At 41.1% G+C, this 13,064-nt stretch overlaps 1 protein-coding gene across 3 annotated transcripts in view; it reads left to right on the top strand.

Moving 5' to 3' along the window:
* Positions 1-1,589: 1,589 nt before the first annotated feature.
* cnbd1 (cyclic nucleotide binding domain containing 1) overlaps positions 1,590-13,064 on the top strand; it is a 58,087-nt gene continuing 46,612 nt past the window's right edge. For 2 of the 3 annotated variants that reach the window (XM_071415103.1, XM_071415102.1), the window contains exons 1-4: positions 1,610-1,742; positions 2,083-2,161; positions 2,434-2,550; positions 6,949-7,071. In XM_071415103.1, coding sequence (XP_071271204.1) covers positions 1,709-1,742; positions 2,083-2,161; positions 2,434-2,550; positions 6,949-7,071 — 353 coding nt within the window. In that variant the 5' untranslated portion in view covers positions 1,610-1,708. Of the gene's footprint in view, positions 1,743-2,082; positions 2,162-2,433; positions 2,551-6,948; positions 7,072-13,064 lie in introns of all 3 variants that reach the window. The other variant, XM_071415104.1, reaches the window with a different exon arrangement.

The raw sequence follows: 13,064 nt of genomic DNA, 5'->3' as shown, positions 1-13,064 counted from the left end.
GTTTATCTTTCCCTTGAAGCTGTAGATTTAGTTCATTTAGCTTTTCAAATATGTCACTCAGGTAGGCCAGTTTTGCCAGGAAGTTCTCATCACTACATTTTTCTGCGAGGTCATACTTGTGCTCCTCCCCCGAAAACATTCTTATCTGCTCTCTGAGCTCAAAAACTCTGGACAAGACTTTTCCTCGTGACAGCCACCTTGCTTCACTGTGAAACAGCACAGCTTGATGTTCAGCTCCCATCTCCTCACAGATAGCAGAGAAGACTCTTGTTTTTAGTGGTCTGGTCTTTATAAAATTGACTACACCTACAATGTCAGTCATAACCTCACTTAATTCAGAGGAAAGGTGCCTTGATGCCAGTGCTTCTCTGTGTATAACACAGTGTGTCCACTCATCATTAGGTGAGGCCTTCTTGATGAGTGCCCGAAGTCCTTTTCTCATCCCTGCCATGGTCTGTGCACCATCACTGCTAACACCAATGCAGTTCTCCCACTTTAGCCCATTCTCAGTCAGGAAGCAGTCCAGCATTTTGAATAGCTCTTCAGCTGTGGCTCTGTCTCTGACATATTTACAAAAAAGTAGATCCTCACACAGGGAGTTTGTCATGTCAAAACGTACATAAGCGATAAACAAACAGTCTTTGTTGCTGTCAGTTGCTTCATCGAACTGTAAGGCAAAACGTTTGTCTTTGAGTTTATCTACCAGCTGTTCTTTAAGATCGTTAGCAATGTAATTTATACGTCTGGCGACAGTGTCATTGGACAGAGGGATAGTTTTTATTTTTGCAGCACTTGCGTCATCCAGCATGACAGAGACCATGTCTAATGCTGCAGGCAGTATCAGCTCCTCTGCTATGGAGTGGGGTTTTTTGCACTGAGCAATTTGGTACGCCACCTTATATGATGCTAACAGTGCTCGATGGTTTACTGAAGTAGCATTCACAAAGCGGGACGATTGTTGGCAATATTCGGCACGTTTTCGCTGAAAAAACTCAAGCGGCTTATCAGTGTGATTGGGGTGTAATGTCTTTAAGTGACGCCTTAATTTATTTGGCTGTCCTCTGCCAACATTTTTAGACACAGTAAACATACCGGTCTTTCCTCATCTCCCACCGTAGTCACAGTGAAGCCAAGCGCTACATATGCTTCATCATATTTCCTCGTCTCAGCTTTCGGGAGACTTACGTTTGTCTCATTATCTCCGTCTCTCTCCGCCTTTCTTTTCATCCCTGTTAAATATTTTTCCATGGTGTCTCTTAAGGGTTTGTTATCTGCACTTCATATCTCCTGCTCTGCGCTGTGTGCTCTTGTTCAGTGCAAAAAAAAACTACTCCCTGCGGCAAAAAAAACCCATGTTCCCCGGGGTCACACGCGCCCCCCCCCTGGCATCGCTCCGAGCCCCCCCAGGGGGGCGCGCCCCACTATTTGAGAAGGACTGCCTTAAGTAACCATCTGTCTTATGTAACCATACCAAACGTTACATATCATACTAATACCAGATTTACATTTACTATGTTACGTCTAGTCTGAGACCAGGCTGTTCCAACCTGTGAGGGTGTTACCATGGCGAGAGGAAACTAGCCAAACACATGTCAGTAGTATCTTTTCAAAGCTTGTGGGACACTGGGCTGTGGGTTGTCAGGGGTATTTTGTTATTTCGTTTTCTTTCTCTTCTTTACCTTAATTCTATTATTTTATACCTAGGGAAATGCAGCTTCATCCCTCTAGTTTGCAGCGCACGGGTATGTTTTGCTTCTTTCAGGTGGTCAAAAGAGAAACAATGTTGCAGTAGATAGCTATCATGCTAGCATCGGCAGCTAACTTTATAGAGATATCATGTTGATACATTGTGCGCACAAAAATGACACTTTGTAGCTAGCTAGCAACTTACTGTAGGTGTAGCATCACGTCCTTCCTACAACAATGTGGTGGTGACCTTGAAAAAAAAAGTTTTACCTTCTAAGAAATATTGTCGGAGCTAACTACAAACAAATGGATCAACTGCCTGCCAAGTGAAGTTGCTGTTGATTTATTGAGTGCCACATTTATTACGCCAACCTCTATTCATGTATCTCTCATCAGATGATCAGAAAATCCTGGGGATAGATTACACTAATTTGAAGGCTTTGTGCAGAATCCACGGGCTTAGACTCAGAGACAGGTAGGCCTATGACTCTCTACTCTACCTTTCATGAATTACGCTTCTTTCAGTTTCAGTTTATTCATATCAGTCAGTGACAGTGTACATCAGAGACTGTATTTAATGTGGTGGTTTCTAAAATACCAACAGATGCCTACTATATCAATATTGTAGGCTACCATGGGCACTTTTTAAAAAATTCATCATGATTCAGAATAGCTCTTGCACTCTAAATCACATCATCACATGTAATCAGTTTGTCGTTTACTCCTTTGATAAACTTGTTTTTACAGCAACAGATACCAATCAACTGAAGAGGCCCATAACGATTTCATGAACTCCTATCGAAATATATTTCTCCTGCCAAAGAAAATGGTTGCCCGGAACCCTTTCCAGGCAGATAGCAAAGTGTAAGTATCTTACAGCTAGATAACAACACCCTATGCAAAACCGATGTCTTCTTCTGGCTAGACTACTTTATAAATGAATCAAGAACAGCCAGATAGCAGCATACAGTTCTCAAGGATCATTATTTTAAATAAAAAGTTAACATAAGAAAAATTTCAATTTCACAGTAGGAGTGGTTTCCCGAACGCAGATTAAGCCTAGTCCTGGACTAAAAAACAAGTTCAATGGGAAATCTTCATCGGAAATAGTTTTTAGTCCAGGACTAGGCTTAATCTGTGTCTGGGAAACCGCCCATAGAAGTTTGTGAAGAAGAAAATGGGATCACTGCCTTTCTGTGCACTGTGCTTTTTCTAGATACCAGCAGATGTTAGTAGCTAATTGTTTTCAAAGCCAGACTAGTGTCGCAAGAAATGATTGAAGTTTTCCACATCTTATGAGGCTACATGTTTATGAACCTAAGTAGAGGGGGATGCTTTCAGTAGCATCCAGTTTAAAAAAAAAAACTAAATGTTTCTCCATGTAGTAAATAACCAAATGGCGAGGGGGGGAAGAGTGCAGATGCACCACTATTTTATACCTTTCCAATGTTTACTGATGCAAGTAGGGCGGTCATTAGATCTCTCCATCTCATCCATTAAACTGATTAAGCTCAAAGAGTTCGAGCTGCGGACCTTTTCGCCAAAGCTCTCACTCACTCCCTAAGCCAGAAAGCTAAGTGCATGTAGATCTTGCTTTGCACTGTAATGAATTCACAGAACGTTTAAGAAGTAGACCTCTCCATAGTGGAAGAACAATATTTAAAAAAATATTCATAACATTTTACTTTAACTTTGACAAACGTTTAAGCAAGAAAAAAAGGTAAACAAGTGAAAAGCAGCGTGGGATGTTTTTACTAAGTGCCCTGGAGTGGAGTGACGCACAGTAGTGAAACCTGTCAATCAAACACAACAACAAACCCACTCACAGAGAGACAGATGCATTGAGTAAAACATAATGTGGTACAGTGGAAAGAAAGGAAGCCCTACTTTCAGCTACTGTAGAAATTAGTGTTCTGGTGGGCAGTGACATATGAGTCACAGCTTTAATTGCCGTGAATATAGATCCGCTCTCAGTCGGGGTTGGGCCGCTTGAAAAGGCCTTGCCATGAGAATGCTGGTGCCGGGGTACTCATTTTGGGTGCCAGTATTCTTTATATGTACTCTACCGTTCAAAAGTTTGGGGTCACTTCGAAATGTTCTTGTTTTTGAAAGAAAATAAAATTTCTTGTGCATTAAAATAACATCAAATTGATCAGAAATACAGTGTATACATTATTAATGTTGTAAATGACTATTGTAGCTGGAAACGGCTGATTTCTAATGGAAAATGTACAGAGGCCCATTATCAGCAACCATCACTCCTGTGTTCCAATGGTACATTGTGTTAGCTAATCCAAGTTGATCATTTTTAAAGGCTAATTAATCATTAGAAAACGCTTTTGCAATTATGTTAGCACAGCTGAAAACTGTTGTGTTCATTAAAGAAGCAATAAAACTGGCCTTCTTTAGACTAGTTGAGTATCTGGAGCATCAGCATTTGTGGGTTTGATTACAGGCTCAAAATGACCATAAACAAAGAACTTTCTTTTGAAACTCTTCAGTCTATTCTTGTTCTGAGAAATGAAGGCTATTCCATGCGAGAAATTGCCAAGAAACTGAAGATCCCTTCACAGAACAGCTCAAACTGGCTGTAACCAGAACAGAAAGAGGAGTGGGAGGCCCCGGTGCACAACTGAGCAAGACATTAGAGTGTCTAGTTTGAGAAACAGACGCCTCACAAGTCCTCCACTGGCAGCTTCATTAAATAGTACCCGCAAAACACCAGTCTCAGCGACTCTGGGATGCTGGCCTTCTAGGCAGAGTTGCAGCGAAAAGCCATATCTCAGACTGGCCAATAAAAAGAAAAGATAAGCAAAAGAACACAGACACTGGACAGAGGACAATTGTTAAAAAGTGTTATGGACAGACTATTCTAAGTTTTTAGGTGTTCCGATCGCAAAGAAGAACATTCGTGAAAAGATGCTGAAGGAGTGCTTGATGCCATCTGTCAATTATGGTGGAGGCAATGGGATGGTCTGGGGGTGCTTTGGTGGTGGTAAAGTGGGAGATTTGTACAGGGTAAAATGGATCTTGAAGAAGGAAGGCTATCACTCCACTTTGCAACGCCATGCCATACCCTGTGGACGGTGCTTAATTGGAGCCAATTTCCTCCTACAACAGGACAATGACCCAAAGCATAGCTCCAAACTATGCAAGAACTATTTAGGGAAGAAGCAGTCAGCTGGTATTCTGTCTATAAGGGAGTGGCCAGCACAGTCACCGGATCTCAACCCTATTGAGCTGTTGTGGGAGCAGCTTGACCATATGGTACGTAAGAAGTGCTCATCAAGCCAATCCAACTTGTGGGAGGTGCTTCAGGAAGCATGGGGTAAAATCTCTTCAGATTACCTCAACAAATTGACAACTAGAATGCCAAAGGTCTGCAAGGCTGTAATTGTTGCAACTGGAGGATTCTTTGACGAATGCAAAGTTTGAAGGACACAATTATTATTTAAATTAAAAATAATTTATAACCTTGTCAATATCTTGACTATATTTCCTATTCATTTTGCAACTTATTTCATGTATGTTTTCATTTCATTTCTAAGTGACCCCAAACTTTTGAACGGTATTGCAGGAGCTGCACAATACTTTTATCTAATATTATAGAAGAGGAACAGGAGCTCAAGCAGCAAAACATGGTAGGCGCTGGTACTCAGCTCCGGTGAGCTCCTGCCCAAGTCAAGCACTGTTAATAGGATTAGTCTACATAGGACATGCCACTATGATTAACTTAACCTAGTTCAATTAAGTGAGTTTGTCGGTGGGGTCTCTTTCTCTGGTTGACAGAAAGTAAACATGCTCAATGTGACTTTTCCCCTGAGAGGACTTAAGTGTCGTCAGTTGAAATGTGTTTCCTCCTACACATTGGTGCTGCTGGCTTCCGGGTTAAGCGGGTGGGTGTTAAGGATCGCGGTTTGGCGGGTCATGTTTCGGAGAACGCATGACTCGACCTTCATCGCATGACTCAGGTAGCCTAGTAGTTAGAGCGTTGGACTAGTAACCGAAAGGTTGCAAGATCGAATCCCCGAGCTGACAAGGTAAAAATCTGTCGATCTGACCCTAAACAAGGCAGTTAACCTGGGCCGTCATTGAAAATAAGAATTTGTTCCTAAGTTCTTAACTTTTACTTGGTACTCATCCCGGATCCGGGAGCACCCCCCACAGTAAAAAAGCTGACTAGCATAGCCTAGCATAGCGTCACAAGTAAATACTAGCATCTAAATATCATTAAATCACAAGTCCAAGACACCAGATGAAAGATACAGATCTTGTGAATCCAGCCATCATTTCTGATTTTTAAAATATTTTACAGGGAAGACACAATATGTAAATCTATTAGCTAACCACGATAGCAAAAGACACAACTTTTTTTTCTCCACAATTTTTTTCCTGCATGGGCAGCTATCACAATTTCGACTAAATAAAGATATATATAGCCACTAACCAAGAAACAACTTCATAAGATGACAGTCTGATAACATATTTATGGTATAGCATATGTTTTTTTAGAAAAATGTGCATATTTCAGGTATTAATCACAGTTCTACATTGTAGCTGCAATCTGAAATAGCGTTGGAAGCAGCCGGAATAATTACAGAGACCGACGTCAATTACCAAAATACTCATCCTAAAACATTTCTGAAAAATACACAGCATACAGCAAATGAAAGACCAACATCTTGTGAATCCAGCCATCATTTCTGATTTTTAAAATGTTTTACAGGGAAGACACAATATGTAAATCTATTAGCTAACCACGTTAGCAAAAGACACCACTTTTTTTACTCCACCAGTTTTTTACTCCATCAGTAGCTATCACTAATTCGACTAAATAAAGATATATATAGCCACTAACCAAGAAACAACTTCATAAGATGACAGTCTGATAACATATTTATGGTATAGCATATGTTTTTTTCGAAAAATGTGCATTTTTCAGGTATAAATCACAGTTCTACATTGCAGCCACTATCACAAAACTCACCCAAAGCGACTAGAATAACTACAGAGAGCAGCGTGTATTACCTAATTACTCATCTTAAAACATTTCTGAAAAATACACAGCGTACAGCAAATGAACAAGGCAGTTAACCTGGGCCGTCATTGAAAATAAGAATTTGTTCCTAAGTTCTTAACTGACTTGCCTAGTTAATAAAGGTGAAATAAGACTCCCGAGCCCTTGGGGAGTTGCAGCGATGAGAGAAGATCGCAATTTGGGGAGAAAAGGGGGGTAAAAAATAATTGTTGTCATTGTTCCAGCGCTCCCGGCCCTGAGAAGCTGAAGGCCAGTGAGAGCCAGGAGCCAGTGAACAGGAACCAAGGTCACGGGAGACAGACTCAAGAGACACTCATCAACCAAATGATCAAAGCCCTCAAAAAGTTGTGAGTAGAGAATTGTCTGTCAGAGTGATAAAGCCATGTCCTGATCTACCAGCTGGTGGGCAAGATAAATCCTGATTTAATACTGAGGCGAGTTCAATAAAGGCTTGTTTGCAGCGAACATGTTGCCAGAGTGACAATTTCAGTTGAACGATTTGAATGAGCATTCCAAAATGTTAGGTGAAACATCAAACAGTTCATTTTGGAAGGATTACTGTGGCTTTTTAGCGACAATATTCAAACGTAAAACAACTTAACTATTCCTACTAAATATAGTAGAAATTTTACATGGCCACTTTATTATTTTTAGCGGCAGTTTAGACCCGAAACACACTTACGTTCGCTGCACATTATCATCTCAGACTGTTGGCTAACACAAAACAAATGGAATATGTTAGCCAACGTAAGCAAATTATTTCCCTTGTTGAACGCAACTCTAGTTATATTGAAGTAAAGAGTATATACTGTGATGTATGCACATTTAAGTGCAAGAACATAACTCCTGTCCACGTCCGATATATTATTGCATGCGTCCGTTGCGTCTTAAAAAAACATGGTATTACCTTGAAGTAGTATATATTACTGTATAATATCCCTGCACATAACTTCTGTAGCTTAAATTAATTCAGGTTTTTACTGTACAGTACAGTATCTCTGGTTGAGTCATAGACAAACAATGCTGTGAATATTGCACTTCTCTCCAAAACCAGAAGGGGGCAGTGTATTCCCTTTGTAACTGTCTCATCAAATTTTCTGAACATGTGCTGCGCTGCGCTCCTTCTTCACATTTCCCCCCTTGGCTGGCCAACAGATGATGAAGTACTGTTTTCATTAGAATTAGCCAGATGCAGTCGAGGATCATTCTGGCTGCATCCCAAATGGCACCCTATTCCTTTTCCCTATACAGTGCACTTTTTGACTGGGGTCCATATGGCTCTGGTCAAAAGTAGTGCACTTTGTAGGGAATAGGGTGCCATTTGGGTCAGAGCCCTGAGTTCTACAACAACAACTCCAGCAGCATGACATATTAAGAATGTCAAATCAATAGCATTTGGTGCCTCTACTACGCATGGAACTGTCTCAAAGTAAACAAACCAAATCACTATACCAGCCCCAGACCTTGTAATGATCAAAGCTCCTTGTAGCCTTGATTCATTTGGATGGGACAGACAGTTTATGTATGCCCTTTTGCCTTCATGTTTTGATTTCCCTGCTATCATGGTTAATCATTGTGAGATTATCCCAGACCAGCATGTTCAGTAAATGAGTTTATTTGGCCTCCCTGGCCATATTGTGACAAAGGCTGTGTCTGAAATGGCACCCTAATCCCAACATGCAGTGCCTTCAGAAAGTATTCACACCCCTTTACTTTCCCCACATTTTGTTGTGTTACAGCCTGAGTTTAAAAAAGATTCAATTTAGATTTTGTGTCCCTTATCTACACATAATACCCCATAATGTCAAAGTGGAAATGTTTTTAGAAATGTTTATAAATAAATTAAAAATTAAAAGCTGAAATGTCTTGAGTCTACTGTAAGTAATCAACCCATTTGTTATGGCAAGCCTAAATAAGTTCAGGAATAATATTTGCTTAACAAGTCACATAGACAGAGTCCATGCAACTTACTATGTATAACAATAGTGTTTTACATGTATTTTTTGTATGCCTACCTCATCTCTTTAACCCACACATACAATTATCTGTAAGGTCCCTCAGTTGAGCAGTGAATTTCAAACACCTATTGATAGATGGATAAAAATAAAAATAAAACATACCATGACTATCCCTTTGAGCATGGTGAAGTTATTAATTACACTTTAGATGGGTTGTCAATACACCCAGTCTCTACAAAAATACATTTGTCCTTGCTAACTCAGTCACCATGAGGCCAATGGTGACTTTAAAACAGAGTTTAATGGCTGTGATAGGAGAAAACTGAGGATGGATCAACAACATTGTAGTTACTCCACAATACTAACCTAATTGACAGAGAAAAAAGGAAGACTGTACAGAATAAAAATATTCCAAAACATGCATCCTGTTTGTAACAAGGCACTAAAGTAAAACTGCAAAAAAAAATGTCAAAGCAATTAAGTTTTTATCCTGAATAGAAAATAGTATGTTTGGGGCAAATCCAATACAACACATTACTGAGTACCACTCTTCATATTTTCAAGTATTGATGTGGCTGCATCATGTTATGGGTATGCTTGACCTCATGATAAAAAACAGAGTGGAGCTAAGCACAGGCAATATCCTAGAGGAAAACCTGGTTCTTTTCACCAGACAATGGGAGATGAATTCACCTGTCAGCAGGACAATAACCTAAAACACAAGGCCAAATCTACACTGGAGTTGCTTACCAAGATGACAGTGAATGTTCCTGAGTGGCCGAATTACAGTTTTTACTTAAATCTGCTTGAAAATATTTGTCAAGACCTGAAAATGTTTGGGTGATCAATTTGACAGAGCTTGAAGAATTTTGAAAAGAATAATGGGCAAATGTTGCCCAATCCAAGTGTGAAAAAGCTCTTAGACTTCTCCAGAAAAACTCTTTAATCACTGCCAAAAGTGTTTCTAACACGTATTAACTCAGGATGAGGGGATGAATACTTATCTAATCAAGATATAGATTTAATATATATATTTTTTTTTACAAATGTCCACTTTGACATTACAGAGTATTTTGTGTAGATTGTAGACAAAAAATGGCAATGAAATTCATTTTATTCTCACTTTGTAACACAACAAAATGTGGAAAACGTCAAGGGGTATGAATACTTTCTGAAGGCTCTGTAGTGCACTACTTTCTTCCTATAGCGAATAGGGTGCACTTTCAGATGCTGAGATGGACATCCCTCTGGTGAAATAAGGTAGCAACATCCTCCTGGGCCTCATGTTTCTATTTGGGGTGTCTGTTTCCAGCCTGCCTGTGTAGAATTGATTCATTGACATTCCTAGTGTTTTTATTTAATCTTTCCTTTTCATCGAGGCAGTGGGTTTTACAAAGTTGCATTATTATGTGGTGTTTTTGGCTTCTCTTTGCCTGGTAGTGTTGGACAGGACAGGACCTGTGCAGAGAGAGAGGCCTCAGAGTGCTGTAGTATTTCATTGAGGGGATCATTGGGATCTAATGTGTTGTATAGTAGGTGTGTGAAGTACTATTAGAACGAAGCCCCTCAGTGTCATCACCGACTCTCTATTCAAACATTACATCAATACCATTTCAATTAGTCAATTCAGAAAGTACACTGAAATTCCAATTCCATTGAATGCTTTTGAATTAGGAAAATTTGAAATTTTAATTTGGTTTTCTTTCTGAATTGACTGGAATTGAAATGGAATTGACCCCAACTCATGTCTTCTCTATGTTCCTGACACAGTGCTCTCTTCAATAAAGACAAACGATTTAGAGAAAGCATTTTATATTACTGTGGTAAGGCTCCCAGAATTGCTCTGAATCCGAAAAAGCGCCACACAGGTTTGGCAGGGTTTTGTACAAAACCCATGTTGCCCACCTGCCTCGAAATATCCATTGTCTGAAGCAATCAGAGACAAAACTAACTGCACCAACCTTCCACCAACCTTTGTGCAGTATTAAGCTACTGTATTATTCTTACTTTAAAGCTCTGTCAGTGTGTTGTTTTACCATCGGCTTATCTTCTGATCTGAGGTCAGTGTGTCAGCATCAGCAACAACAGGAGGAAGGTCAAGGTTAATGAAAGGTATCTCTCTCTCCTCTCTGCCACCTGGCCTACACAGATGGAACTACAGATAGCGCCATCCTTTTCCTCCCATCCATATGCCTGGTCTGACTGACTATGAAGCCCTGCCTGCACTGTTTTGGCCCTAGGCTCCTGCCCTGCTTGCCTCGCTGCTTCCCTAGTTTTTCACTTCCTCTCTGTAAACTGTTTGCACTAGGCTGGGGTATCTTCATATCTAGGCTGTGGATGCCAACTGCAATCTGTCAGGTTTAAGAATAAGTCTGTCTAAAAGATCAATCTGTCAGGTTTAAGAATAAGTCTGTCTAAAAGATCTGCGCTCTGGCATGAGGAAACCAGGGTTGTGGTTGTTTCTATGTTAAAACATTTATTAGTTGTTCAAATCAAATGTTATTTTTCAAATGCTTGGTAAAACAACCGGTGTAGACTAACTGTGAAGTGCTTACTTAAGGGCCCTTCCAACAACGCATATTTTATTTATTTAAATAAGAGGTAATAACACGAGGAATAAATATACAATGAATAACGATAATGACAGGGGTACGAGGTAAATATGTACTCATAGGTAGTGACTAGGCAACAGGATAGATAATAAACACTATGTGACGAGTCAAGAGTTAGTGCAAAGGGGGGTCAATGCAGATAGTCCGGGCAGCTATTTGGTTAACTATTTAACTGTTCAGGGTCCTATTCAGGGTCCTGTTGGTTCCAGACTTGGTGCATCGGCACCGCTTGCCATGCGGTAGCAGGGAGAACAGTCTATGACTTGGGTGGCTGGAGTCTTTGACAATTTTTAGGGCCTTCCTCTGACACCGCTTGGTATAGAGGTCCTGGATGGCAGGAAGCTCGGCCTCAGTAGTGTACTGGGCCATGCACACTACACTCTGCAGCGCCTTCCGGTCGGATGCCAAGCATTTTTCATACCAATCGGTGATGCAGTCAGTCAAGATGCTCTTGATGGTGCAACTGTATAACTCTTTGAGGATCTGAGGTCCCAGGCCAAATCTTTTCAGCCTCCTGAAGGGGAAGAGGCGTTGTCGTGCCCTCTTCACAACTGTGCTGGTGTGTGTGGACGTTGTTAATTCTTTAGTGATGTGGACACCGAGGAACTTGAAGCTCCTGACCCGCTCCACTACAGCCCTGTTGATGTGGATGGGGGCCTCCATTTCCTATAGTCCACCATCAGCTCCATTGTCTTGCTGACGTTGAGGGAACCACACTGCCAGGTCACTGACCTCCTTCCTATAGGCTGTCTTATTGTTATCAGGGATCAGGCCTACCACTGTGGTGTCGTCAGCAAACTTAATAATGGCGTTGGAGTCGTGCACAGCCATGCAGTCCTGGGTGAACAGGGAGTACAGGAGGGTACTAAGCACGCACCCCTGAGGGGCCCCTGTGTTGAGGGTCAGGCATAGTTTTAATCTATTCTAACAAGTGCAGTTATTGTAGTTCTCTGCCTGTGAAATATGTATACTCAAAATAGAGTTAAGGGAATAATCTGTCTGTAGCCCAGTTACGGTATTACACAAGTCTCTTCAAAGAGAAATACAACAGTCGTGTTGAAATAACAAAAGACATTGGCATCAGTGAAAGGGTGCATGTTGTGCTTCCTATTGATCTTTTGAAAATAGATTCACACTTTTCTTTTGAACATGATGTCATGAACAGATAAATGGGAGTTAAAGGCACTGAATGTGTATTGCACACACAGTGTGATTTCTACATTCTGTGCTGACACACATACTCGTTCTTCTATCCTCTTGGGGACCTAAAATGTTTTTCAATTCAAAATCCTGTTTTGCCTAACCCTAACCCCTAAGCTTAAAATAGCCCTCCCCACGAGGGAGACTTTTCCTTGTTTTACTATCCTTGTGGGGACACTTGGGGATTTCAGGTCCTCACGAGTCTCTTGCACGTCTGTGTGCTAGCACTGGGGGCAGGAAGTATGTGTGTACCTCGCAACCACCCTGCCCCTTCCCACCCGTGCCTCGATGGACAAGCCAGGCCGACGGCCTCAGCGCCGGTGCTTCTGGGTAATGGTCCGAGGGAGAAGGGGGCCTCTGATGCTCTGGCCAGCAGGAAGAAATAGGCTTGTTTTATGAAGGAAACTGGCCCGCACAACCTGCTTTGTCTGCACTTTCACTCTGTTTTTGTTTTATTTCATGTATTTATTTTTCTTTATGAATCAGCGCCCTGCTCTGCTCTGTCCCATCCCACTCCACTCCTCTATGCTTTCCATTCCGAAAGGATTTCCTCTTTCCAACCGTTCTAGT

This window comes from Salvelinus alpinus, chromosome 8 (assembly GCF_045679555.1).
Source record: "Salvelinus alpinus chromosome 8, SLU_Salpinus.1, whole genome shotgun sequence".
Classification (NCBI taxonomy): Eukaryota; Metazoa; Chordata; class Actinopteri; order Salmoniformes; family Salmonidae; genus Salvelinus; species Salvelinus alpinus.
The sequence above is the reverse complement of the archived record's forward strand: the minus strand, read 5'-3'. Positions and strand labels throughout refer to the sequence as shown.